The following is a 27,391-nucleotide window of genomic DNA, read 5'->3' on the forward strand; positions in this document are numbered from 1 at the left end:
TAATATTGTTCGCGCGACATTTAGGTAAAAAAGTCAATAAACAGTCACATTTTAATCACTGTTCCAATTTCTCGAGCAAGAGTCAAAGTTTGGTTATATCGATCACCGCTGTCCAAGTTCTTAAACCTATATATATATATATATATATAAGAATCTAATTGATGACCTTGTTCTGATTTCTGTGAATAAGTACATGAAACTATGAAAGTACAACTCACAAAGTGCTACCATGTGGAAAATGCACAAGAAACACCACAGTTAGGAGTGGCCGAGTGGGTCACATTCACGTAGCAGACTTCCTGGGTATTGCACAAAGGTTATGGACAAGTTTTGTTACCTTACTCTTGCATATATTTTGCAGATTATTTATCATATGTATATTTATAAAATACATAGTGCATTTATTATAAATATTTTATGAGAGAAAAGAATTATGAGGTAGATAAGTTACTCCATATTCCACAACATTGGACTCGAGATTTTTTAATCCAGAGAGTTCAGCTCTTTGAACCGACTCTCATCGACTAGACATTTATAGTTAATTAAACAAGTTACAAATGTTAGGCATTTAAATACGGTTTTCTAGAGAGAAAAAAATAAAGTGTGTTAAACAATTTTTATATACAAAAATTACAATTTTGTATTTTTAATTTAAAGTTATATACATTTAAAAAAAATCAGAATCTTTATCCAAATAATAAAAGTTTGTGACTTTCTAACATATTCCTGTGTAACCTATTGATATATTTATTTTGTTTAGCTTATTTTGTATTTAAAACAACTGATAATCACAATTTTACTCAGAGAGTTTTTGATTAAAAAAAAGTGATCAAATCCTAAAAAATAATCAAAGTCAAAAATGCACTTAGATAATAGATTTCCTTCTTCTTTTTTTCTTTCACATTCGCTTTTAAGCATATAATTATTTTTTATCTCAACAGTAGCACTTGATTCTATTTAAATGTAAAAATCCATAACGCCCCGTGTCTAATCAGAAGTAATTGTAGAAAAGCCACCGGAATAAATTTGGGGAGGGGGAGAAGAAGAAAAAGGGAAATTTAGAAAGCAAGGAGGGAGACAGAGTAGTCCCCAGATCCACTCTTGCCATCTCTGCTATGAAACTCACGTAGCTTTAGGATTGGTTCTTTTAAAAAAGAAAGGTCCACTTTAAAAGAAAAAGTTTAAAATTATAATAATTAATTGAAAAATTAACACTTACCATTATAATATACAATTATACATATATATATATATATATATATATATATATCAAATTATGAATTATTTAAATTTTATTTTAATAATTATAACTCTGTATATATACATATATTTTAATCTAAAGAGTATTCCTCATTTTAAAACGGACAATTTTAAACGGTACGGTTCAATACAAGGAGGCTTTATGATGAGGCCCACGAACAAAAGATGTAACACCACCTACCAATCCCAAAGAACAAAAGAAAAGTCATACGATTACAACAAAAATTGAGTGTCTTTTCACACTTGAGGCCCACATCAACATGTGAGAAATACCTTACAACCTGTTCATCAGATTATTCTCGGGCCACAAAGCTGAAAGCAAACGACGCGGTTAAATTTAACTATTCAAGGTTGTACAAAGGCTTTTTCAAAAAAAAAAAAAAAAATTGTACAAAGTAGGGTTGGCAAAAACGAGCCAACCCAGGGTTGGCTCGTAACCCGCTATAAATGAGCCGAGTTGGGTTAGCAAAAATGAGCTGCCAACCCAAACCAACCCGGCTCGTTTCAATCCGTGAAAAAATGAGCCAACCCGCGGGTCAAACGAGCCAGCTCGCGGGTTGAGTTTTTTTTTATTTTAAAAAAATACAAAATATAATATACAAAAATGGACAAAATCCACATATGTTGTTATCATTTTTCTTCCTTCTCTAAACCTAAGTCCCTAATCTTCTCACATCCCTGTCATTTTTATATTGTTAGGTTGCTGGCACTGTTTGGTTCAAATATCTTACCCACTTGGTAGCAAATGGTTCTGATTGTTTCTGGATGTTGATGCAAATTTGTTGTGAAGAAAATTCGAAACTAAAATATTTTGCTTTTATTTCTCATTTCGTAACCCTTTGTTTAAGTTGATGGAAGCCACATAGCTGGTGCATTAATACTACAGGGTCATTTAAATAGATTGAAAACGAGTTAACCCGCGAGCAATTTTCAAGCCAACCCGCGAGCCAATTTTTGAGCCAACTAGCGAGCTATTTTTTCAAGCCAATCCACGAGCCATATTTTGAGCCAACCCGCGAGTCAACCCTAACCCGACTCGGGTCGGGTTTGGTTAGGTTTCCTGGCTCGTTTTTTTTTCGAATCAACTCTAATCCGGCTCTCTTTTTTCGGGTTGAATGCGGGTTGGGTCGGATCAGGCCGGATTTGCCCGTTTTGCCAACCCCGATCATATTTTGCCTGAATTAAAAGAAAAAATAGGTAATGTGTCTTTTCAAAGCTATCGTACTACCAAAAAAAAATATTCTTGTGGTAGGCCGTACAAAGGCTGTCAATTAAACAACTTCGAACTTTAATTTTAAAGTTGCCAATAATTTTCATTTTACAAATATAATATATCAATTTCGAGGGTTAAGAAATGCTGCTGCAGCTTGCAAGCGAATAAACGCATGACATAAAAGATTGTAACGCTGTCTCATTTAAGACGTTCTCACCCTGTTATAAAAATAAGATATTATTACATTAGGTTTATCAAGTTTTATTAAATTAATCAAAGATAATTATTAAATTTAAATTAAAAAACTATACTCATTTATACATTGAAGTTTCAACCGCCAGTAATTCATAAAACATTTCAATGTTATTTTCAACAAATTTTGAAACATAACCAAAGAAGCACCTTAATAATAAAGCACCATAACCTTTTTTTTTTGGTAAAAAAGCACCATAACTTTACCAAGAAAGAAAAACACCAATAAAAAAGCCATTGCACAATCAAGCTCTAATCTTAAAATATACTAAACAATAATATAAATCATTAAAAAGTCTCTCACTTAATAAGTTAAGTTTTTGGATTAAAAGTCATCACTCAATACGGTGAAGATCAAACTCGTGACCTTGTGATCACTAAAACTCTGATATTATAAAAGAATTAATTCAACCTAAAATCTTAATTTTAAAAACCGGTAGGTTTGGAACTGCATCCAGACCGGTAAAAACCGGAACAACTCAGCCGATTTGAACAAAAACCGGCAGCTCTAACTCGCATTGAACTGGCGCTTAAAGCTAGCACATGGATTATAAAAATATGTTTTGTCATATTTTAGTCGATGTGGGACATGAATGAATAGTATTGTTACTCATCAGTCATCAGGAAGTTGGCTTCTCGGTTTCTCTACCTCACCTTCTTCAACGAGTTGTTCTTCTTTGTAATTCTTACCCCATTCCCTAGCCTTCAGTTTTGAAAAGTCAATTTTGAAAAACAAAGTTTTTCCTCAGCATCTGAGTTCATGGTATTTAGTTGTAGAGCAAGTTGTGTGGCAGTATTTTCTTCATGCCGTATATCTTCAAATTTTGAAGAAGCTAATAAACATGAAGCTGCTGTAGAAGTTTGAACACAACCACTATTAAATAAAATCCTTCAAACGTATAAAAATACCACTTTATTTATGGAATCCACTTTTGTCACCTCTAATGTAAACAAGCCTGCAATTATTCACTTTTCATTTTTGTATTGTACCTTTGTAATTATTTCTCATAAAGCTGAGTTATATATTTATTGATAGTTTAAACTTTAAAGTTCATTATTGATAATTTTCTTATGTGAATTTTTATTAATATAAGTAATATTTTTATATTTTTAATATGTGAACAGTAAATCCGGTTCAACCCGGTTAAACCCAGTTAAACCAGTGACCCAGTACCTCGACCGGTTTGATGACCGATTCGAGTTTTAAAACACTAGTATTGAGTGATGACTTTTTTAAAGGTTTATATTATTCTCTAATACATCTCTCACGCAAAAGCCTTTTGGGCTTGAAGCGTGGATATTACACAAGTTCAATTTTTGATTTACCTTGTCTTGTGCTTATTTAATTCCACTAGAAAGTGGAAGGCGATGAGAATCAAACTCGTGATCTTGCGGTCACTGAAACTCTGATATTATAAAGAGAACTAATTCAACCCAAAAGCTTAAACTATTGGGTGAGAAACTTTTTAATGATTTATATTATTCTCTAACACACGTCCTCATGTAAAAGCCCTTTGAACTTGAAATATGAATATTGCATAGGCCTAATTTTTTATTTACCTTATGCTTATTTAATTCCACTGGAAAGTGAAGGGTGGTGAAGATCAAACTCGTGACCTCATGGTCACTGAAGCTCTAATATCATATAAAGAACCAATTCAACCCAAAACCTTAACGTATCGAGTAAGAATCTTTTTAATGATTTATATTATTCTTTAACAAAGAATCAAAAATTAAATAAGAGAATAAGTTAATAACTACTGTTCCGAACAGCAAGCTCCAGAAGATCATTTTCAACATGCAAAGGCTTCATCCATGACAACTGATCAAAGTTAAAAACCCAAACTGACCAAGGAATTTGTTTGCCAGAAAAACAAGAATTTAAATTCAAGGGACAGATTAGGTGCTTAGCTCCATAGAGGAGACACATTAATGTGTAATGAGGGAGATATTCAGAATCGAGCTCAAACAATGTGCAAAATGGCATTGCAATTTTTTTACCAAAATGCTTACCTACAAACTATTGCTCCACACCCTTATAATGAAATAAAAGAAATCTAAAATACAGAGAGCACAAGAACCACATTTGCAAAAAATAGGCATCAGGAATGTTTCTTGCGCATAAATCCTGTACACAGAAACTTTCAGGGGAGATTATGATCATCGGATGTTAGCAAAAAGTAAGGTGAGGGAGAGCGGGAGAAAAAGGAATAGAAAGGGATGGTTGTGATAATATTTGTAGTTTGTGAGTTACTTTATTTATATAAAACTATAATAACATAACACAATATGCATATATGTCTTATCAATGACAAGCTTACAAAGCCTGAAAAATCATCTTCAGCCGATAGTTTAGGTTTAAACAAACAGTTCTATTATTTACAAGGAAAGACCAAAAATACACAAAATTCTTTACAAACTCAGACTTTTCATCATAAACATTTTTTCTGCCTTTCTTTCTTTTTCTCTCTCCCACTATTTCCTTGGTTTGCACTATTTTTTGTGTACAGAATGTTTCTGTAAAACCAATTAACCAAATACCACACTGACTTTCAGACATACTATAGAACTAAGGCAGGTTAAAATATACTACAGGACGATAACCAGACCAGCACTTAAAACCAATCATCAGATGTTCAGAAAGACAAGTGGCTAGCACAATAATAATAATAATAATAAGGTAACAAAATCTTGTTATGAAGCACCATGCCCACTTAAGGCAAACCATCCTGGTGCATGGAAACCTTTTTCTAAAAATTGTCAACTAATACCAATTCTATCATATAAAGGTTTAATCCTAATGTACTATAAACAGGCTGGAATCTTCGTACATAAAACTATAAACCCAACTAGCAAGATAAAAAGTGCATTTGTTTCCAAGGTCCTTAAATTTGTACATACTCATACTATTAATGAACAAATCCATTCCCAGTAATAAAATAGGAAAACGCACAACAAAAACAATCTGAGGATGAACATCATGAATGTATACAAACCCGCATCTAAATCAATAAATAAAAATGAACTAATTAGCATAGCCTTCATGAAATACAGAAAGTTAATGGGTAATGTAGGAAGTACACATCCAAATGAAATCTCATATAAGATTAGCACAGCAACATGTATATAACAAAAAAGAAAAAAGAAGAAGAAGAAGAAAAAAAAGCCTTCAATAACTACCTCATGGTATATACTCGGTAAAATAACCATCGAACTAAAATCTGTATGTGTTTGCTTTCATGATTTTGAAACGAAACTTTGCACTTGGATTGCCCAGTTAAGTCGTCCCACAAACTAATCACAAAGAAAACTACTAGAGTAATGATAAAGTATGATATGAACAATTTCCCTAGTTACAAAAAATTCAAAATTTAAAAAAAAAAGGCACACAGGAAGATTATAAGAACATAAATTTGGTTCTGTTAGCAGTCTGAACTCTATCCAATCTATTGCCAAAATAAAGCAAGAACAACACAAAAAATAACAAACAGCAGCAGCCTCTTCAGAAAATAGTCTTGTTGCCCTTGACCTGTGTGCAGAGGATATCTATGAACATGGCCACCATGAAAAGAATTAGAAAACCCATAAGGGAAACCAGCTGCTCCACCATACATGCTTGCATCATGAAATCCATGCAACTGGAAGTTAAATAAGGATGGTATAAAACCACCAAATGCAGCAGACAATGTGAAATTCCCAAATCTTCCGGGGGCTGCGGGTGCAAACCCTCCCAACCCACCTGTGAATCCAAAACCATGTTGAGGAAAAGGATTTGATTCAGGTGGAGGAGCAGTTTCAGGTCTCTGACCAGCAGGACGATGTGGGATATTAACACCAGGAATAGATTTTGATCTAGGGTCAGTTGATGTCTTTCCTCTCCCATACAAGGGAACCAACTTATCCTCCTCAATAAGGGCCTTACACACAGGGCATTCCCGTGACTGTGAGTGGAAGTGAAGCCATTTATAAAGACAAGGCCAGCAGAAAAGATGACCGCATAAAGTGATTATAGGATCTTGTGCTAAGTCAAAGCATATGTTGCATTCAAAATTGCCGGCATCGCTGTTATTATTGTTGCTGGAGCAGGAGGGGCTTGGGGGTGACCTGCTTGTTGATTCCCCAAACCCACTTGCCATCTGTATAACCCCAACCTTCAGATTTCTACCCAAGCCATATCTAATCAATTATACATCACAGTCCTTGTACACAAAAACCTCAATACACATATTTTGCTACAAAAGCATTCCAGATATAAGATGTCATATGATATGACTCATACATATATAAGTGATATTGCAGAATCAAAGTTCTTCTATTGTTTCAAAGCAAGTAAAATACGTTATCAAATAAAGTGAGTAACCCATGTAAACGATGAAATTCTTCTTCCAAACCTCCACAGGGATGTGATCAAACGATATTGTCAATTGCATATGTTAATCGATACAGCTATGTAGGGCACAAGGCACAGAACTTTAAGCTACATATGCTGTACAGGATATAAAAATTTTAGGGAAAAAACAAAAAAACTCAATTTCGGAGGAATCTAACAAAATCGACAGGAACAAAAAACCCAGATCATGTTCAATCATAATAGCGAATTACATAGCGGTTCTTAAACAAAATTGTAACTTTCTACATGGACGAAATCAGGGTTTGCAAATTCAGGCCATTCACAATCAAGAAATGAAATCCAAACAAAACCCAAATCGATTGAGCAAAAAAATCAATCATATAAGAGATCGACAGATTCAGAAAATGGAAATGAAGAAGTAACGAACCTGCAGAAACAGAAGCTGCCGGACCGATAGATCCTCCAAGTCAAAACATGAAAAGAGAAAGAGTGAGGTATTATTATTATTAATATTGTTTTGTTTTCACATAAAAAAAGGTGCAAATTGCAAAGATAAAAAAACAGAGTCCGAACAAGAATTAAATGACTGTCCTGTACTCTGTTTAGCGCGTGATTTTCCAGCTGGCAATTAGTCTATTTACTTATTTGTCTGTCACTAGGGGTGAAAGTGGGTCGGATCGGCCTGCAGGGACCTACGGCCTAGCCTATATATGGCCAAACTTAACCTATTATATATAGTCAAATAGAACATGTTCGGGCTTTTAAAGAAGCCTATTTAGAAAGTAGGTGATAGTCTCTTTTTTTTATATACTGGTCCTATAAGCTTACAGGACGGCCTATATCATATTATTTATCTTAAATTAAATTAATTAATATTATTCATAGTAGTATCAAATGGTGATAGTTCAGTTGGTGCATGTGAGCTAAGTAAATGGTGGAAGGAGTTAGGTTCGTTCCCTCACCAATACTATCTTTGAGAGTGACATAAGATCTGTACCAATCTTTACAGTACCATCAGAATCAACGTTTGGTGCTCGAGGAAGAGTCATTGATGCCTATCATTATAGCTTGCTTGAAGATACCATTCGGGCTTTAATATACGGCGGAGATTGACTACGTGATAGGTATGACTTGAAGAAAAGTAAAAGGTATAAATTTAATCAATTGAAATCATTTTATAATTTAATTATATTTGATTAAATTTTAATAGAAATTTGACTTTATTTTTTATGTAGGAGGAACTAACATCTCAGCATGTGATATTGCCTATATCAACTATGATGTTTACTCTTCCGTAATGAATTTTGTTACATTCTATTACTTGATCAGCATAGAAACTAATATGCAACTTGAAATGCATTTAATGAACGTCGTGACTGCAGGGTCACTTGATGATGATATTTATATAAAAATCCATGAAGGACTTCCATACCCTATGTGGGAAAGAATGAAATTCACAACATGTTTAACATCGAGCTGCAAAGATCACTATATGGCGGTCTCAAATATATTAGTGTCTCGACCAGTAGATTGAGCATCTTCCAAAAATGGTTATTTCACCAATGTTACTATATAAGTTACCCAGTGATGGTCCATTCACTAGAAATGAATACAGATCCATTTAGACTAAAAATAAATAACGAGAAAGGATTAGGACCTGAGGCTATTAATCTTAAGCGTCATAGGAACACTATTATATTCTGTTAATTGCAACAGACCTGATATTGCATTTGTTGTAAAAGTTCTAGCTAGACATAATGTTGCCTCTTAAGACATTAGAATGACGTTAATCAGATTTTGGTTATCTTCAAGGATCCATCCATGATATAGAAATTTTACATTGGTGAAATATTTTGATAATGACTATATAATCACAAATTAAATATGCATCCCTTTGTGGAAGCACTGTAATTTTATAGAAGGTTGTAAAGCTAAGCCTAGTCGTTACTTCCTTAATAGATTACTTTTATCAAGGGAGCAAATTAATCATGATTATCCCTGACAGATGGAGCCCTGAAGGCTTATTAATGTACTCTTTTTCCCTTTGACGAGTTTTCTTTTTCCCAATGGGTTTTTCTTGTTCAAGGATTTTTAATGAGACAATTTATGTAATGCTTTTGTAGCGCATGTCATGTACTCTTTTTCCTTCATTAGTTTTCCCCATTGGGTTTTCTAACAAGATTCTAACGAGACATGTATATTAGTGAAATGATGTCCAAATGAGAAGTATTATAAATGGACGCTATTGAATTAACATTACTGCAATTTATTATAGAAAATTATAGGATAAATGTTATGGAAAATTTTCGTAGCTTCAGGAGTAGCTTTACGGATCAATTGTGGGGGAGTTCTACACACTGAACTCTTTTTCCCTTTACCAAGTTTTTATCCCACTTGATTTTTGTTGGAAAGATTTTTAACGAGACAGTCTATAGTGATATGTTAACTAGGAATATTGTACTCTTTTTCTTTTGCTAAATTTTTTACCCCATTGGAATATTCTTAGCAAGGTTTTAATGAGACATGTTCATAGTGTATAGTCATCTAAGGAGGAGTGCTGTAAAATATGGATGACTTAAATCATATTACCGTTGACACTAACGATGCAGTTATGGATGATGTTACCGTTGGTACTAATGGTGCAATTTTCTCCCTTTTATGATTTCGTAAATACCACAATAATGGATCATTACTCCCTCATTTATAGTTGTAGTTTTATTATATATTGACATTGTTTGTATCAGATAGGGTAGCTGAATGAGAATCAAAAGTATACCTTACTTTTCTTCGTCTTCACTATTCCCTTTCTCCTTCATCCCTCGTCCCTCTCCCTTTATTTCATAACAATCTAATATACTTTGAGGGGGCGTATGGTAGGGGTTTTCCTTTCAGATAGCTAGGCAACTTCCGCTGGTATTTCTACTTGGCCATGTTTGGTACAAGAGTTCAATAAATTTTACCATCAAAACCGTTTGCCCAACCATTGTGTTTCTTTTGTAAAATTTGATGAAAAGCACTCTTGTAAAAACCCACATCGAAGGTGGTATTTGGAGTTTAGCTGGGAAAGGAAAGGAGCAGCACAATTTTGGAGACGAAAATGACCCTCGTTGTTGAAATGAAGTGGAGTCTCTTCGTTCTGTTTCCGCTACAGAAGTCGTACTTCTGCAACAAAGATAATTTTCAGTAGGATGCACTAGTTCTCTCTCGTTTGATTCAGCAGGAAGCCCTAGAAAGAAATCCAATGGGGCATCGAAGTGATTCTGCATGTGCTTAGCATACTGTTGTTGTCTCTCGTTTGAAACCCATTCCAAGCATCAGCTAACAAAATCGTTGGTTATGGTGGGAGTTCAGGTAATGAAACACACTACTTCGTTGTGAATCAAAATGTTGATTAGTTTATGTTATTCATTTCGCAAAATCCATGGTTGAAAGATAACGCTTCTTTATTACCCTTTCAAAAATGACCCTGTAATTCGTAGCATCGTTCGTCCGAACCTGTTGCTGCTCGAATTGAGGACATTGAATAGAACCAACGATAATGTTTTGGTAGACCACAATTAGTGCATCGGTTTTCCATCGAGTCTGCTCCACTCCCCTCCGGTAAGCCCTTAGATCTATTGTCTTTTTTTGTAATCATGATTTAGCCCTGTGTCGTTCAGTGCCCATAGTTAAAAGAATAGTCGGTGGACTTTGATTTTCATTTTTCCACATTAAGCGGTGTAATACAGGGTTAACAGAGGCAGTGAGGGATACAATTGTTGGAGTGTTGTAGTTTATGAGCTGACCTAGGTTAAATTAAAAGGGTCAAACTGTAAAGCAATTTATAAGCCATTCATTTCCTAGTATTGTAGAAAGTAAATGGCAATTTTATACCTGAGAGTGAAACTGAATCTTGAATGAGAAAATCATGAGCTTAGTTCAAATTGGAATTTAAATTTTTTGTATTGCTCGGTGCAACAAGAGTGTTAAGGTAGTTAATTTTTAAAACTATGTAAGCAAAGCTAGAATTCAAATATTCATGCATACTCAAGTTAAACAGAAGAGTTAAATAAATAAATAAATACAAATGACAAAATAATATACTTGTTCACATGGTCCAAGCTTCTCCTTATCTCCATTATAACCTTATTCAACAATTACCAGAAATTATTAAATTTTCAAAGAGGACTTCCATCATGTTAAGGAACTCTGCATATTAATTAACGCTATTATCTCACTACCTTCAGTACTTCTATCCCCTCTTTCATATAACCATTATCAGGGATAAGAAATATAGATAATGTTACCTCTGAATATGTTATAAGTTTTTTTTTTTCAAATTGCTTGTGTTACTGACAGATGCATGTACTATAAATGGGAAGAGGGCATAGCATTATCTCTTTTAAAATCACATGCCAAGTGGGTTGTATTACTCTAGTCATAGTCCCCAGTTTTCTTTTCCCCACTGCAAGAGGCATGCTATTGTAACTACGATGCCTAATGGTTTAGGGTTCTTGTTTATTAATTTGTTGTTGATATGTGATTATAATACAACATTTGTTGTTGGTTTTGTTGTGTTGGTTTCTTTAGATATTCATATGTATTTAGTATTGTGGACTCTTCAACATTTTCTTACACTTTAGTATTGTGTTCAAATATGAACCTTTGGGCATTATGGCGTCACATGTCAGAAGCCTGAAAAAGACTGGGGTGTGGAAACTAAGACGATGTTGTTGGAACATTTGGGTATGTTTTGTATTAATCCTGAATTAGTTTACATGTCAATTGTGTATGCCATATGAAGTTGCTGACAACACTGTGCAGCTTGTATTGTAAGTATTTGGATCCTGAATATGCACAAAGCACCTATATCACTGAAAAAAATCATGTTTATTCCTTTGGGGTGGTAGTAGTGGACCTTGGTACATGTTCTTCCTTCTAATTGCTAAATGTCTCTTCCTTTGAAGGCATATCAGTAACCTCTTGTGTTGGCTACATCTTCATCCTGCAACAGCTTGTGTGATTCTCTGTCCAAAAAAGCTCATCAAGCTTGTCTTATGGAGAAGTTGCCAATGGAGACATTGACAAGAGGAACCGGTTATGTGCTTTGAAAAGCTTTTTTATGCATTGACTCTGGCAGAAGCTTATAAATACTTTGGTTAACAAATAGGTTAATGAGTTTTTTTTTTTTTAATCATTGTAGGTCCTACTTTACAAAATGTTTGTTGCAGCAATAGTTATGCATACAGATGTTGTGTAAATTAAAAACACAAATTTATATTTCAATTTGATTTCTTCACATGTCCTCAACTGTGCCTTTAGTTGGTTAATTATGTTTTTACTATAGACACATGTGCTTAGGTAATTAAACTGTACGAATCACAGTTACGCTTTATTTGTTTATGATGGGACCACAGTATATCGCACATGACCCCAAATCCACTAATTATAAGCTATCCCATACGATATCAACCAAAATGAATGGGAAGTGCAACGTTAAGGTTTGAAACAGAGTGATATACTTGCGTTCTTTATTGGATGAAATAGATTTCTTAGTGCAGGTTAGGAAGTCATGTGCTTTGAAACCATTGTGCTGCAACGACGAAAACAAAATCAGACTAATATTAGCTAATATAGACCCATCACCATGGTATCATTCATTCAGTTATGAACCATGTCATTAACAATACCTTAATATTGGATGCAATGTCCTGTTTACCTTTCAAGTGCAGCTTTTTTAATTTACATTTCTTTTTTTATAGAGACCATCAATGCTGATCATCAAGTCCTGACCCCCCTAAACCATAATAATCTAACAAGTCCTGATCTTCAAAATGATATTCAGCTTATGATTGCATACCAATTTTCGTCATTTCAGATTAAAAAATTACAAAGGGGTTATTTTCGTCATTTCAATCTATTTCCCCATCTATATTTTACCTCAAACTAAACATAGACTTTATAAATTTTACCTAATTTTTCCGGTAAAATTTTTTCTAACCAAACAACTTTTTTTACATTTTCCTACCAAACTCACTTTCTAACAATTTTCCTATCAATTATATTTTCCTAGTATTTAAAAATTTCCTCCTCAACCAAACGCCCCCTTAAGGTAAACAACTTCTTTCACAAGAAAAGTTTGTTTGTTTCCCATGGAGAGAGTTTAATGTGGGGTCCACTGTGTTTTAAAAAAAATAACAAATTTTGATATGAGGTTTGAAAAAAAAAAATTCTCCTATGAAAGAAGAAGTTGTTTTCCCTACTTTTAATCGTTAAAAAATGTGCAATTTGGTGTAATGGGAGAGTAATAGATGACCAAATGAAGATTGATTCAATTGGTATAATTGAAATAAATCAATACACATTTTGAATTCAATTTTCTTCTAAACTTTTTTTACAAGAAAAACAAAAAACAATAGAGTTTGAAACTACCATAAGAGTATTAGTGGTAAGAACGTACACTTATTTTGAAGTTGTAATCACTAATGTTATTCTCTATACTCAAAGCCAACGAATCAATTAATAACAATTTAACATAATTAAAAGTTTCATGAGATTTGTTTTAGCGACAGTAAGATGTTTTGATAATTGCTTGATGTACGAATCAAATTTTACCAAGATTGATTTCTTGTTTCTAATTATTCGGAGCAAAGCATAAATGCAATACACATATTTCAAAAGTTTCATATTTTCTTGTTTCCTGATATACACATATTTGAAGATTTCTTCTATCAATTTGATTTCTCTCTCTTACTAGACACTGGTGCTATGGGTTCTATTTATAATCAAGCTTCACTGGTCTTCAAAATTTCTAAATTTTTGAAATCCTAACAATTTAACAAATCTTTTATATTTTCATACAGTTTTTTTAATTCTCTCATATTCTTAATTTTAAATCCTCAAAATCACCAAAAATATAATTACCAAGAACAAATATAAATAAAATCAATTCTTATCAAAGTAAGAGAGATTCCTCTTTTAGCATTAGAACTGTCGGTCAACGTTGATCTTGACATTTGATTTGTTTGCTTGGACTTTCAGCTCACTTCGCCAATTAGACGGTCGATATGGCTTTTTTTCATTTTTCATTTTTCATTTTTTTTTTGCGGTGGAAATTAAAACCGAGTATGTAATGCGAACGCGTTAAATGAATGGTTTAATTTATGTTTTATTCCATGAACGCCTCTAATCTTGGTCATGAATTGTAACCCAATAAGAAATATAAAACTCAAACCTTCATGTACATCACAAGACAAATACCCTTGACTGGGTACCTGGTCCAAATTCTAATCCTTGAACTAATCTCTGTCATTTTAAAATCTCATCTACCTACCCACAATTTTCACATTCCAAATTCTTGAACATAGAAATAAGACAAACCCATCACTCGCAAGATTGCAAGAAACAGACACAAACACATTCACTAATCAAAACCATAGTTTCCAAGTCCTACGTTATGCGATTCCAAGTAATACAGCCCCTGAAATACTTGCTATTAGACCACCCCAACATAGTATGGTTCCGATGGAGCCCTACCCAATCATGGGGCGCCACGTGGTCCTTTCTTGTCACAGCCATCGTCGCCTACATCACCGCCGCACTTACCCTCCACCTCATCCTCAAAATCTGTCGGCGCCGCCGTGCCATCCCACTGGGGCCCATCCCGGCAATCCACAGCCTCGCCATGTCCTTGATCTCCGTCACCATATTCGCCGGCATGCTCTTCTCCTCCGGCGCCGAAATCCGTGACACACGGTGGCTATTGCGGCGCACCAGAACCACCCCAATTGAATGGTTCCTCTGTTTCCCACTTGGTATTCGTCCCTCTGGTCGTGTTTTCTTTTGGTCCTACGTTTTCTACCTCTCTCGCTTCCTCCACTTGTTGCGAACCTTCTTCATCATTCTCCGTCACCGGAAGCTATCGTTTTTCAGGCTATTCAACCACTCCATTCTCTTGATCACATCATTCCTCTGGCTTGAGTTTTCACAATCGTTTCAAGTACTTGCCATTCTGTTTTCAACGTTGGTTTCCTCAATGGTTTATGGGTATAGATTCTGGACGGAAACAGGGTTGTCGCAAAGCAAGAGCTTTTCTTTCACCGCGAATTGCCATATGCTGTTGTTGTGTTGTAACTTGGTTTGTCACATTGGGGTGCTTTTGTTGCATTTTTTGAGAGGAGGGTGTAATGGAATTGGAGCTTGGGTCTTCAATTCTGTGTTGAATGCTGCTATCCTTTTGTTCTTTTTGAAGTCTTATGTGAACTTCTATTGCCAACGGAAGAATACTAGTTGTGCTACTCATGGCTCATCTTTGGATTGTGTAGATGATTTGGCGAAGCATGCAAGCCTTATTGCTAAGTCAAAAACTTAGAATTTGGAAACCAGACCAAGTGATCGATGGCTTTATTTGCTCTCTTATGAACTGCCCAGTTTATTTTATTTTATTTTCCTTTAGGTTGATTAGGTACACTTTCGTCTCTGTCAAATGATGAGACATTGGATACACAAAACTATTCTGTAAAGATTTAATTAATGACTTCCAAATTGAAAATGTGCAGTTAAAAAGTAAAATGCAAAACCGAATATGGTTCATTGAACTTTTTGTCTTTTAAAGAGAGAATATTTGTAATGGTGCAATATTCATTAGGAGGTTAAGGAATTGTTCTTTCTTTCACATCCGACCATATGACAGAACTGTCTGATGTATGATTGTAAGTCTAATAGGGCCTAGTGTGTAAGAAGAATATAAGAAACTTAAAGCCCATTCAGCTTAGAGTTAGGTTTCTTGGAACCTATATATATTCTATATTTATAGTCATCAGCTTTTCTGATCTTCACTTGGTAGTTGCAGAGACTAAGACAATGTCATCTCCCTGAAAGTGATAGAGTGCACATACACTTCATATTTTCCCTTGAGACATAATCTTGAAGATCTGCCACTGTCCAACTTCAAGGAGGTTATTCGTGCTGCGGTATTGAGGTGAGCAGTCCGTGAAGAGGAATCATACATGAGAAGATTCTGTACGAAATCTGCGTACCAAGAGGTAAATCATAAAACGATGATAATCTGTTTGCATCCCTTAACGCTTCCACTGATCCAATTGCTCCTTTAATTGGTATCAGAGCCGGATTGCGTGTTTGAATGTGGATCTAGTTTTGATTTACAATTTCCATGTAATTAGTTAGCATCGTGAAATATGACACCTAGGTTTCTATATTTGTTATTATATATAGGCATATGTATCCTCTATAACTCCTTTTATAAAAATTAGTGCTTTTATTTGGTTTTTGGCTTTAATCCATGGTAGATATTTTGTTGTATTTTCTTGGGTTGTGACAAGGAGGCTAATCCCTTATGATTAGGTTTCCTCCTTGATTTTTGATTTCAATTTTTCTATATATTTTCGTTGTATTACAAAATTGTAATGAAAGAAGACTAAGGAGATACAAATAGAAGACATCCACAGCTATTTTGTACTTGTTTGTGATGAATTCGTCCGCGCAAAACGGAGGTCGGACGCTCTCTCACTCTCCACCGGAAGTCTCTGCAAGTGGGTTTCACTCTTCGGGGAAGATAGGGCGCCTGGGAACGCGTGCCAACTTCGTTTGGGAGATTTCGGTGGCCATGGCTTCGTCTCATCAAGGTGGTCCTTCCTATAAAATTCCGTATCAATCGGGGACGACATACGGAGGCCCAACAGTCGTAACGACTAGGGTTTCCAAGAAAGAAGTTAGGTTTTCTTGCCATTTTTTAGTATTTTGGGCCTTTAAGCCCATTGTTGCCAAAAAGGCTTGAACTAAAACCTTATATACACAGAAAGAAGAAGAAAAATAATAGTGCAAGTCAGAGGATATTTTGGCCATCAAATATTGGCTTGTAATTTTATTTTATATTTGAATAGAAAACCATGGATTAAAGTTCATTCTATAATTGCTTTATTTTTACGAATGGATAAATTGTAATATTGATAACATGCTTGATGTGATAACATACCATATAGAGTAGGTGGTGCCATATTTTTGTATAACTTATAAATTACATGAGCATAGTAGTTATTATGTCTTCAACGACTAGTATGATAATTATTAGGGGATTATTTTGATTTTATATTATCCTAAAAAATTAATTAATAAATTTTATGATTTTTGTTAAAAGTCTATATTAATAATTGAATTAATTAATTTTGAAAAATTAAAATCAAGACAAATGATCTAGAAAATTTCTTAAGAGAACTATTTATTTTGCGAGTAATTTGTGGATCTTCTAAAATGGTTATGTGTGTTGCTTACCACAATCATGTATCATGATTGTGTGAAGCACATGATGCCTATCATGACCGAATTTTATGACCTTAATGATTTCAAAATTTTGATAAGTTAAGCGATGCATGTTTATTGGCGTGCGTGCTTACATAGTTTTTGAAATCAAACAAAGGTTACTCTCAATTAAATAATTCTTAAAAATTGGAAAAATTGCTTATGTTGAATTTGAGGAGATTTAAATTAAAAAATTAATTTAACCTCCAAGCATATTGTATGACCATTAATAAAATAATCATGCGAAGCCTCAACGGATAAGCATGACTGAATTTTCTTTGATTAAGCTTTAATAATTTCAAAATTTTAATAAAATATTGTACGGCCCAACGACGGCAATACTAAGTTACTAAAGAAAATTTTGAAATTAAATAATGAATTTGACATAGATTATGAAATTCTCAAATAAAATATTGAATGAGTGAAGATTTTAAAATTAAATAAATAATTTTAAAACCTATAGGCTCCATTTGTGGGTTTATTAGTGACATGGTTATCGTTGAAGCCCAATCGGATAAGGATAATCGGATTTCACTAGATTAAATCTTAACAATTTCAAAATTTTAGTAAAGTATTGTACGACCCATCATCGATAATGCTTTGACACTAAGGATAATTTTGAAATTAAACAATGGTTAATTACATTCAACTTTGGTAAAATTATTAACCCTCTCATCGAGGCTCTGGCAATGGCACCAAAGTCCCAAATAATAATTTTGATTTTTACAAGTGACTTACCCATCATAAGCCTTGTTAAGAAAACTAAAGGATTGTTAACAATAAACAAGAGTAGTTATGAGAATCTACTTACACGTCGTTTATTTATTGCATTACTTGTTTGAAATTATATGCCTTGTATGTTTTTTAGAAAATAACTTAGAAATGATTTTTAGTCAAAAATATCTAAATGGTACCAACTATGAATAAGAGAAAAGCAAACTTTAATATTATTCTAAAACATGAAAACTAAAATTAGTCTTGATAATACCAAGGGCACAACAACCTGTAGAGGATATGTCTATGGAAACTAAGACACAATACTCAGATTAGGAAAGAGTAGATATAGTAATTCAATGTTATGTTCTTGTCAGTCTTTCCAAGTACTTGTTTAAGAAAGTGTACATGGATAAGAGTGGAGTAGAAATGCTTTAGACTTTTAATGACATGTTTGTTGCGTCTAGCAGCTCTGCTAGACAAAATGCAGTTAATGCAAATTTTGCTAAAAGCCTTGTTAAATCCAAGGGGAAACTCAATAATGGTAACAAGAACAAAATGACTGGTTATCAGTTGTCAAACCAGTTGCTAGGATGTACTCGAAAGGCAAGTGCTTCAAGTGCGGACTGAAGGGACACTGAAAGAAAAATTGTTGAGAGGTGATGAAAAGAACCATACATGGGTAAGTCAAGGCTTATTTAGTGGAAGAATCAATGATTCAAGAACCAATGATTATGTTTGCTTCTTTTTGTAGTAGTTTAAACATTGTGTGCCTGTCAGCGGTGAACAAAGAAATTTTAAGCTTCAAAATGGGAACTTGTGTCTACATAAGCAGTAGGACACGTCAGTTAAAAGACTTTGGTTTTGAGTGAGTATTCATTTGTTCCAAATTTCAAGAGGAGTTCAATAATTTTTAGTTGTTTGGTTAAAACATAGTTTGACAATGCAATTGATTCTTCGGTTACATTTCGAAGTTCATCTTCATATTGTTTGTTCTGGTACAATGTCTAAATACTCTTTATTACCTATGTCCTATACCCCATTGAATTTGTTACGTTGAATGGAAAGGATGATGAACAAGAACATTCATCAAAGAAATAAAAGTTTCAAATGAAACATATTTTTGGCTTTTATGATTGAGTCAGATGACCTCAAATAGGAAACATGGTTTAGTCAAAAGAGGGACTGGAAGTTCCATAGTCTTTTAACTAAAAGCTACATGTAAGTCCTATTTGAAAGGTAAAATGGCCAAGCAATCTTACAAGTTCAAAGGGATTCACACAAATATTCAACTAGAATTAATACATAATAATGTATGTGGACTAATTAGCGTTCAATCAGAAAAAGTTCTGAGTACTTCATTATGTGAATGGTTACTCTGGATTTGGATAGATGAACCTAGTGCGCCATAAGTCTAAAAGCTTTTCGAAAATTTCAAGAGTTTAAGTCTGAGGAAGAAAAGCATCTAGGTGTTCAAATCAAAACACTTTGGTCTGACTGAAGTGTTGAATACATGTATGGCATATTCAGGCTTACCTGATTTAAGAGGGGATAGTTTTCACAATTGTCAACTCTAGGAACGCGTTTGTTGAATGAAGTTACAGTATGCAAAAATCAAATATTTCTAGACTTGGTGAAGTCCATATTTAGTTATTCATCCTTACCAATATCATTTTGGGGAGATGCCTAGGAGAAGACAATGTACATTCTTAACTTGATTCCATCTATGTCTGTTATAGAGACACCTAAGGAATTATGAAAATGGTGCAAGCTCAGTTCAAACCATATTCATATTTAAGGTGCTCTGGCACACGTCCTATAACAGCGGTCAAATAAGATGAAATCTTGTACGAAATTGTGCATATCTTTTGGCTACCCTAAAAGTGGGGTCTTCGCGGTCTGGATTGGATCGGTTTTGGAAGCAAAAATCATCTGAACCAATCCCTTCGGTTTGGATTTTTTTTCAAATCTGATCTGATCCAATCCAATTTTTTTTGGTTTGGATTGGATCGGTTTTTTGAAAATTCTAAAATTTGTTTCATGATTATTGTGCAAATAATATCTTTTGTATATATTGACTTTGTAATTTTATTTTTTCTTAGATACAAAAGCATTAATAAACGATAATAATTTTTTTTTGGACAATGAGATATGAAGCTCTCAATAGATGAAATTTTGTTGATGAGATGTGACTAGATTTTTTCTTGGGTTTAGTTGATGGGTTGATGTGTTAATGGGTCTTGGGTTTAGAAATTTTTGGGTTATGATTGAGGAAAGACCCAAGTAGGTAGAGGAAAATTAATATATTGGATCGGTTTGGATTGGATCGATTTTCATCTACCAATCTGAAAACCGATCCAATCCAACTAAAATTTGCGGTTTTTTTTTTCCGGCTTTCGGTTTTTCAGTTTTTCGGTTTTTGGTTTATTCGGTTATCGATTTTTTGGTTCGGTCACCGCGGTTTGAATCGGTTTGAATCGATTGATGAACACCCCTACCTAAAAGAACCGGGTATGAGATCTTATTTAGTCCAAAGGACAAGATGATCTTAGTGAGCATTCACGTGATTTTCTTAGAGGAGGACTATATGAGAAATTATAAGCTCTTAAGTAAAGTTATTCTTGATGAGACTTATCTCAAATCAAGAATTTTCAGAATCTCTAGAAGCTCCATCCTCTGTTTGAGGATGACGCATCCGTCCATGCTGTATTCGTACGTGACCATTTGAACCGGCCGTTATGTCCTGCAAAATCTTTGGATACAACATTTTTTGCTACTGAGGGATTTGAAATTGTGGGGCTGTTGGAGGCGGCACATCTGAGGGTGTTGGCTGAGACCCTGTCTCCGTATTCAGAGCTTATGGTGCGGGCCTTCTACCATAACCTTAGCTATGTACAGGGTGAGCTGAGGTTGAGGGTCTGTGGAATAGAGATCATCATGACGGCACCTGCATGGTTGGAGATACTCGGCTATGATTTTGACTCTTCTCAGACTGTGGCGTATAACGCTGATAGTGGTGTATCACTTCCAGGATATTCACGAGGCGATGTCGTGCAGGAGCAGAGGAGGCCTGAAATCGGTCGTGGGCAGAACATTCACTATACGGTGAGGTTGCTTACTGTAGAGTCCCGTATACTACACTATGTCATCACCCACATTCTGTTTCCGCGATCTTTTAATCATTCAAGGGTGTTGGAACATGACATTCCCATCATGTGGGCTATCCGACATGCCCAACCGGTGAACTGGAGGCACTATATCTGTTGGTTTATGTTTAAGGCCAAACATAAGGGTCATCTTCCATTCGCCTGTCTGGTACAGAGGATATTGGTTCATTTTGGTGTTCCCATGGAGACTGAGCAGTTGAAGAAGACCACAGGCTATAATTGCAAGTTCGGAAAGCGTCTACTGGAACAGTGCAAGATTGCTAAGAACAGGGCGGGTGTGTGGGAGTTCACCGGTACGCCCCAGGTTGAGGTTCCTTATGTTGCCCCAGATGAGCACATTGTTGAGCCAGAGGCGGAGGATGAGGAGGAGGATGATGTGGCTGAGGTTGAGGAGATAGCTGAACCTGAATGTGGATTTTCTTTGCGTGATGTCATGAAGGGCATAAATGCCACACTTAAGAAGCTAGGAAAGATGGCGCTGAAACATAAAAAATGGAGAAAGAGTCACATCGAAAAAGGGAATGAAAGGTTTAGTCACATACAGGGAAGGTTCAAGGGTGTGGAAGACAGGCTTGCCCGTCTGGAGCTTGCACGAGGTGGGGAGGTAGCTGAGGCAGCAGGGGATGGGGGTCATGTGTCAGATGAGGATGACTCGGAGACGAACTCAGACGGGGATGAGGAGTAGATTTAGGGTTTAGATTATGGTAGCATGTTATTATGTTTTTTTCATGTATTTCCTTTAAGTTGTTGATGTAATGTAACTTTTTTAATCAATGCAGAATTGTTATGTTTTATGAAGTTATGTTATGTTGTCTAATGAATTGAACTTCCTTTCAATTTCCACATAAAACTTATGAATGGAACCTTTATACTAATTTGATCATCACGGCACAAAACATACGAAAACAGGTCACATTCGTCCATAACACATCACAGCAATTCAGTATATGTGTTTACAAAGGCTACATCTTGTATTGTTAACCCTAAACAAACGTTATGACAACATATGACCTCGTTTTAAGAATTTAATGTCCACGTTGGTTTTTTGCTTCGGAAAGTATGTTCCCTAAGTCACACCACCTTAGTGGATCAGTGTAGAATGGCAACCAAATGAAAAAAAATCCCGTGTAAAACAGAGTTGGGGTGCAAAACCAATGATTTAGTCGATTAACCTGTACTGGTTTAGTCGACTACTATTTTTAATCGACTAAACCATTACAAGTTAATCGACTAAATCATTGGTTTTGCACCCCAAATCTGTTTTACACTGGTTTTTTTCATTTGGTTTCCACTCTACACTGATGAACTAAGGTATTGTGACTTAAGGAGTCATAATTTGCGAGTCAACTAAGGTAGTAGACGTTAACTTCATATATGGTTTACGTAATGTGCCAGAACGTTGGTGTATGCGCACCAAATCTGCGTTGAAGCATTTTAAACACATATAAGTTATTAATCTCAGTTGTTATGGACGACTATGACTTGTGGTTGTTATTATTTGGTCCATTCGTACCATGTTAGTACAAAAGTTCCATTGCACAAGCGTTAATGAGTAATTGAAAATGCCATAAACCTTCGATCCAAACATAGCACCATCATTACATTCAAATGCAAACATCATGACATCAAAATATGTTCATTTTTTTTCAGTTACTTGACATTACATCAAATACATGCATCTTAAACCATAAATGCCTCTAATCTTAAACCATCAACACATTAAGCCCCTCCTCTGCTTCCTCCGCCATTCAAGTCGGTCTAATCCTCATAGGACATCTACGTTTGTTATGACCAATTTATTTGCACAGGCTACATCTACTCTGACTGCTTGTGGGTTGAGACTCAACCCAATCCATCTCATTCTGTATCCTTGAAGATTTTGGTCTTCCTTGTGCACGTTATAATAACCCTAATTATATGACTTTTAAATTAGAGGGTTATAATGAGGACCTTATAGTCATAAATGGAATGAGCATAAAATTATAAGAATTTTGATACCCATATTGAGGTATTATGCACAGATGAATTTTGATCTGTTAAATTTGACTGCTGACGTAATAACAGTTAGTAGAATAGCTCCAAGTTAGCAAATTATAGTTAGAGAGCTAATTTAATGATATAAACATCATGAATTAGGTTAGGATATGATTTGGTGAAGATTGATACCCATATTGGGGTATTTTTGAAAAGTCACTTCTGCCGGGTATTTGGTACTGCTGTAGCAGCATCCGGTAGAATCCCGGAACAGGAAAAAGATAAGAAAACAGAAATAAAGACCAATATATGCCTAACAAGTCATAATTAGACAAAAAATGTTAAAGTTAAGAAGATTATGAAATCCGGGTACAATTAAGAACACCGGTAAAGACTACAGTGCAATTAAACAACTGTTAGTGGATCTGTGATCTACTAATCAAATTTTTAAGTTATGAACATGATAATTAGACAAAATTAATGTTAAGTACTTAAAGTTAGAGTCTTGAGAATTTCCGGGTAAAAATTTGACGACGGATCAGTTAAAAATTACACCGGGTCTCACTAAAGGACGAATATCACTTAAGTGACATGGCACCCCTCATTAGGGCACCCTCATCTCCTTCCCTTCCATTTCTGATCAGCAGCCCCTTCACCTCCTTCTCTCTCTAAGTTTCAAATTTTGAAAACTCTCTCACTTCTCTCTAAGATTTCTTCACCTAAATCTCTCTAAACCACCAAACTTCCTTCACAAAGATTGTTCCCCTCACTCTCCTCTTCACAACCATACCATTTTCATGGTGTGAATCAAAAATTTCGTGACCCTTATCATCCCAAACAGCCATGGTTTTGTGGAGAGCAAAGGCTATGGAGTTGTGTTCTTGAGCTCTCTTGAAGAATCACACTTGCTTGCTTGTTTCCTTTGATTTTTGGGTAAGTGTTCTTAAATTTTTTTCATTAAAAATATCATCTTTTCTTCTTATGTTCTTGAGCCTAACTCATGAGCATGTTCATGAAGGTGTGTGATTGCCTAAAGGTGTGTTCTTGGTGGAAAAAGGTGGAGACTTGAGCTAAAGGAGAAACCTTGAAGATGTAAGCTCCCACTTGGGAAATATGAACCAAAAAGCCTCCCTTTTTCTTGTTGAGTGCCTTGGTTTTTATATGTTCATGAGGAGAATGTTGTTTAAAATTTCGTAATGTCATGGTTTGATGATGATTCTTAAGTGTGTGTGTTTGGAACCATGGAATGATGGATTGGATGACTAAAGGTGCCACCTTTGGACCTTTGAGTGATGTTCATGTAAAAAGATGACTATGAACTCAAAAATGGACCATGAACATTTCAGCCATATCATGTAAGGATAGGGTTTGATGACAAAAAAATGTGATTAAGTTGTTAAGTGTGGAAAAATGATTAGAAAGATTAACTAGGTGGGTTAACTCTAAGTAAAACTCACTAATCATGATTAATAATGGCTAAAAATCCTAATTAATATAGCTAATCAAATCTGCCCCATAAAGTACATAAGGGTTTAGTTGTGTTAAAATTAAGGAGATGATGAATTAGGTGATTAATTAAGGGTAGAGATTAATTAACAAAAGTAATCAAGGATTTAACTCTAAAATTGGACTAAAGTGAGGTTTAGGTACACTAATTAAATAATTAGTAAAATTTAAGTATCATGACATAATAGGACTAAGGATATTTCATAATGTGACTTAATAATAGAAAAATCCAAGAATTAATGTGAATTAGGATTTATAATCAAAAGTAATTAAGGTTTGTTAAGTAAACACATTTAAGGCTAAGTAACCAGTTTTTAGGCAAAATTGGGGAGAGCATATCTTCCTCCACAGAGGTCATATAGGGATGTGCCTTATATCAAATTGAAGATTGAGATGTTATCTACGTGGTGTCAAAATTTGGTATCAATTGAAGATATATTCCATTCTGTATGTTCGTTTGAGTGAGGACTGCACAGGGAGGCATGTGCAGGGGCGCTGTACATGGCTGACACTTCCATGAATTTTTTCTCCCTCAATTATTACTCAAATTAGGCTCATAATATGTCTAATTAAAGATAAAGGTGTCTAGTTGTCTACATAAAAATTTTAGAGCAATTGATTTAGTAGAATTTCCATAATCGCAGAAATGGTAAAGGATGTTTAGGGCCCTGTTCGGAGTTGGCAAACAGCTTTGTTTGTCCAACTTCAAATGGTGATAACCGGAGCTAGGAAACTTCAAATGAGGCATATGATACCTTTTTGGAAATTTAATTGAGTCTAGATTAACATACTAAAAGATGAGAATTTTATAACAAGTGAGTCACGCCCAGTAACTAGAAAACAGAAGCATGTACAGTTATGGAAAAACCGTAAAAGTGATATTTAAGCTAAGTGGGCTTAGGGGAACCCTTAGTAACTTATAATAATCATAAATATGACTTGGATGAGTTGAAAATAATCTAAGTGAGCCTTGCATGTGATTCTAAGCTATGTAAGTAATTGAAGATTAAAGTGGCTTGTAATAATGCACTAAAATATGTAATAAGTAATAATTGGTCTAGGCTTGTAATGGGCATATTATTGGCATATGAGTATGAAAAGTGGAATCATTAAATGATTAAGTCGTGGATATGACTTGATTAATTAATATGTAATTAATGATGTGAATGGTTCCTACTCTAGGTGTGCCTAGAGAACCGTGCACTTGAGGATTTTGTTGGAGCATACGTATTATATTGGAGTGTGGGCTTGTGCTAAGCTCCCTAAGGTAAGCTCCTAGTTCTAGTTGACTCCTCTCTCTTGTGGCCCCACCATGATGGTGGGCATTATGGTTATATTGTATGAAAGTATATGGTATGATGTATATGTGCATTCATTCACATTCATATAGATGTTATATGATCTTGATGTTATGATGATGCACTGATGATATATGTTATGAGGATCCTGGCCAGTGATCATGGTATGTAGGCTGCCTATGACTTGACTCTGGGAGCTATTTCATACTGAGGTTGTGTTGACTGTCTATGGCTTGACCCTGGAAGTCACACATGTGTAACCGTCTATGGCTTTGACCCTGGGGTTACACAAGGATGATATGATGATGCTATGTTTATGTTGTATGTCTGTATTATATGCTTTATATCTGACTTGTTATGCAGGAAGTGGGCTCAGGGGTTAGAGGATCCTCTATGAACCTTGAGCTTACTGAGATGTTGTTATCTTACCCCGTTTGGGGACATCATTTCAGGTACCCAGAGTAGTGGTGATGCTTCTAGGGGCAAGGCCCCCGCATTGGAGTAGTTGATGATGCAGCTGATGATTTTATATTATGTTTAGATTTGATGTTGGCATGTAGACTTGTTAACATGCTTAATTATTTTATGGAGATTATTGTATGTATTTATTTAGGCTCATGATAGTATTCTTAGAGCCATGGATTATTTACTGATACTTTTATACTTCGAATTAATATAGACTTGATGCATGTATTCAGTTAATTTGGGCATGGAGCCTTATTAGTTGTATTGACCCATTAAGGGGATTGCAGTCCGTGTGGGACTTGCAAGCTATCTGTTTAAATTGTTGTATTAATTAGGTTATCTGTATGTGTAGAATCATGTTTCTAGTTATCCGAAATACAGCCGTTATGCTGTCCGTGAGACTCCGTCAGGAATGACACTTGATGTCATATCTTGATGGTCAATGGCCACTAATACTGGCTCATGGGATTAATTAGTAGATGTATATTTAGATTTACGCTTTCAGCAGTTGACTGACGTGAACGTTTTTAGAAATGTTTTTATGAAATGTTTTGGAAAAAGTTTACTCGTATTTTTATAAGATGCTTTATTCCTTTTCAAATAAAGTCTTCCGCTGTGAATGTTAAATATCATGTATGTTAACAACCGGAGTACTACGGGGTGTTACATTTATGGTATCAGAGCAATTTCACCGGGACGTTCACTGATGTATTGCTTAAGTGTTAGAACTGTTTATTGAGTGTCTCTTGAGTGTCATGATATTGCATATGCTATCACTTGATTGAGCGTAGCTAACTCATACCTCGTGCAGTTTTGTGTAGTGACATGGATAGGCTGGCCAATGCTGAGATGATCCGACTACTGTTGACAGAGGTACGAGGAGGACCTCCACAAC

General features: G+C 35.0%; 2 protein-coding genes across 6 annotated transcripts; one reads left to right on the plus strand and one right to left on the minus strand.

The window, feature by feature from the left end:
* Positions 1-5,937: 5,937 nt before the first annotated feature.
* On the minus strand, positions 5,938-7,597 carry LOC133314970 (uncharacterized). Of its 5 annotated transcripts, none has more exons than XM_061516520.1 (2): positions 7,504-7,597; positions 5,938-6,861 (listed from the first exon to the last, which is right to left on the minus strand). In XM_061516520.1, exon 2 carries the CDS (start codon positions 6,859-6,861, stop codon positions 6,172-6,174), a length of 690 nt encoding a protein of 229 aa, XP_061372504.1. In that variant the 5' UTR covers positions 7,504-7,597; the 3' UTR covers positions 5,938-6,171. The 5 variants fall into 5 exon arrangements, with proteins under 5 accessions (XP_061372504.1, XP_061372503.1, XP_061372505.1 ...); XM_061516519.1 differs by having other exon boundaries at positions 5,938-6,957; positions 7,504-7,595; XM_061516521.1 differs by having other exon boundaries at positions 5,938-6,886; positions 7,504-7,554.
* Positions 7,598-14,511: 6,914 nt separating this feature from the next.
* Positions 14,512-15,426, plus strand: LOC133314971 (elongation of fatty acids protein 3-like). Its single transcript, XM_061516524.1, has one exon. It carries the CDS (start codon positions 14,512-14,514, stop codon positions 15,424-15,426), a length of 915 nt encoding a protein of 304 aa, XP_061372508.1.
* Positions 15,427-27,391: the final 11,965 nt, after the last annotated feature.

Source organism: Gastrolobium bilobum, unplaced genomic scaffold, assembly GCF_033153095.1.
Source record: "Gastrolobium bilobum isolate Gb01-03AN ecotype WA unplaced genomic scaffold, APGP_CSIRO_Gbil_v1 utg74581, whole genome shotgun sequence".
NCBI lineage: Eukaryota > Viridiplantae > Streptophyta > Magnoliopsida > Fabales > Fabaceae > Gastrolobium > Gastrolobium bilobum.

Bases quoted from the DNA above. Each gene is read 5' to 3' on its own strand.
- LOC133314970 (XM_061516520.1), bottom strand. From the start codon at position 6,861: ATGGCAAGTGGGTTTGGGGAATCAACAAGCAGGTCACCCCCAAGCCCC.
- LOC133314971 (XM_061516524.1), top strand. From the start codon at position 14,512: ATGCGATTCCAAGTAATACAGCCCCTGAAATACTTGCTATTAGACCAC.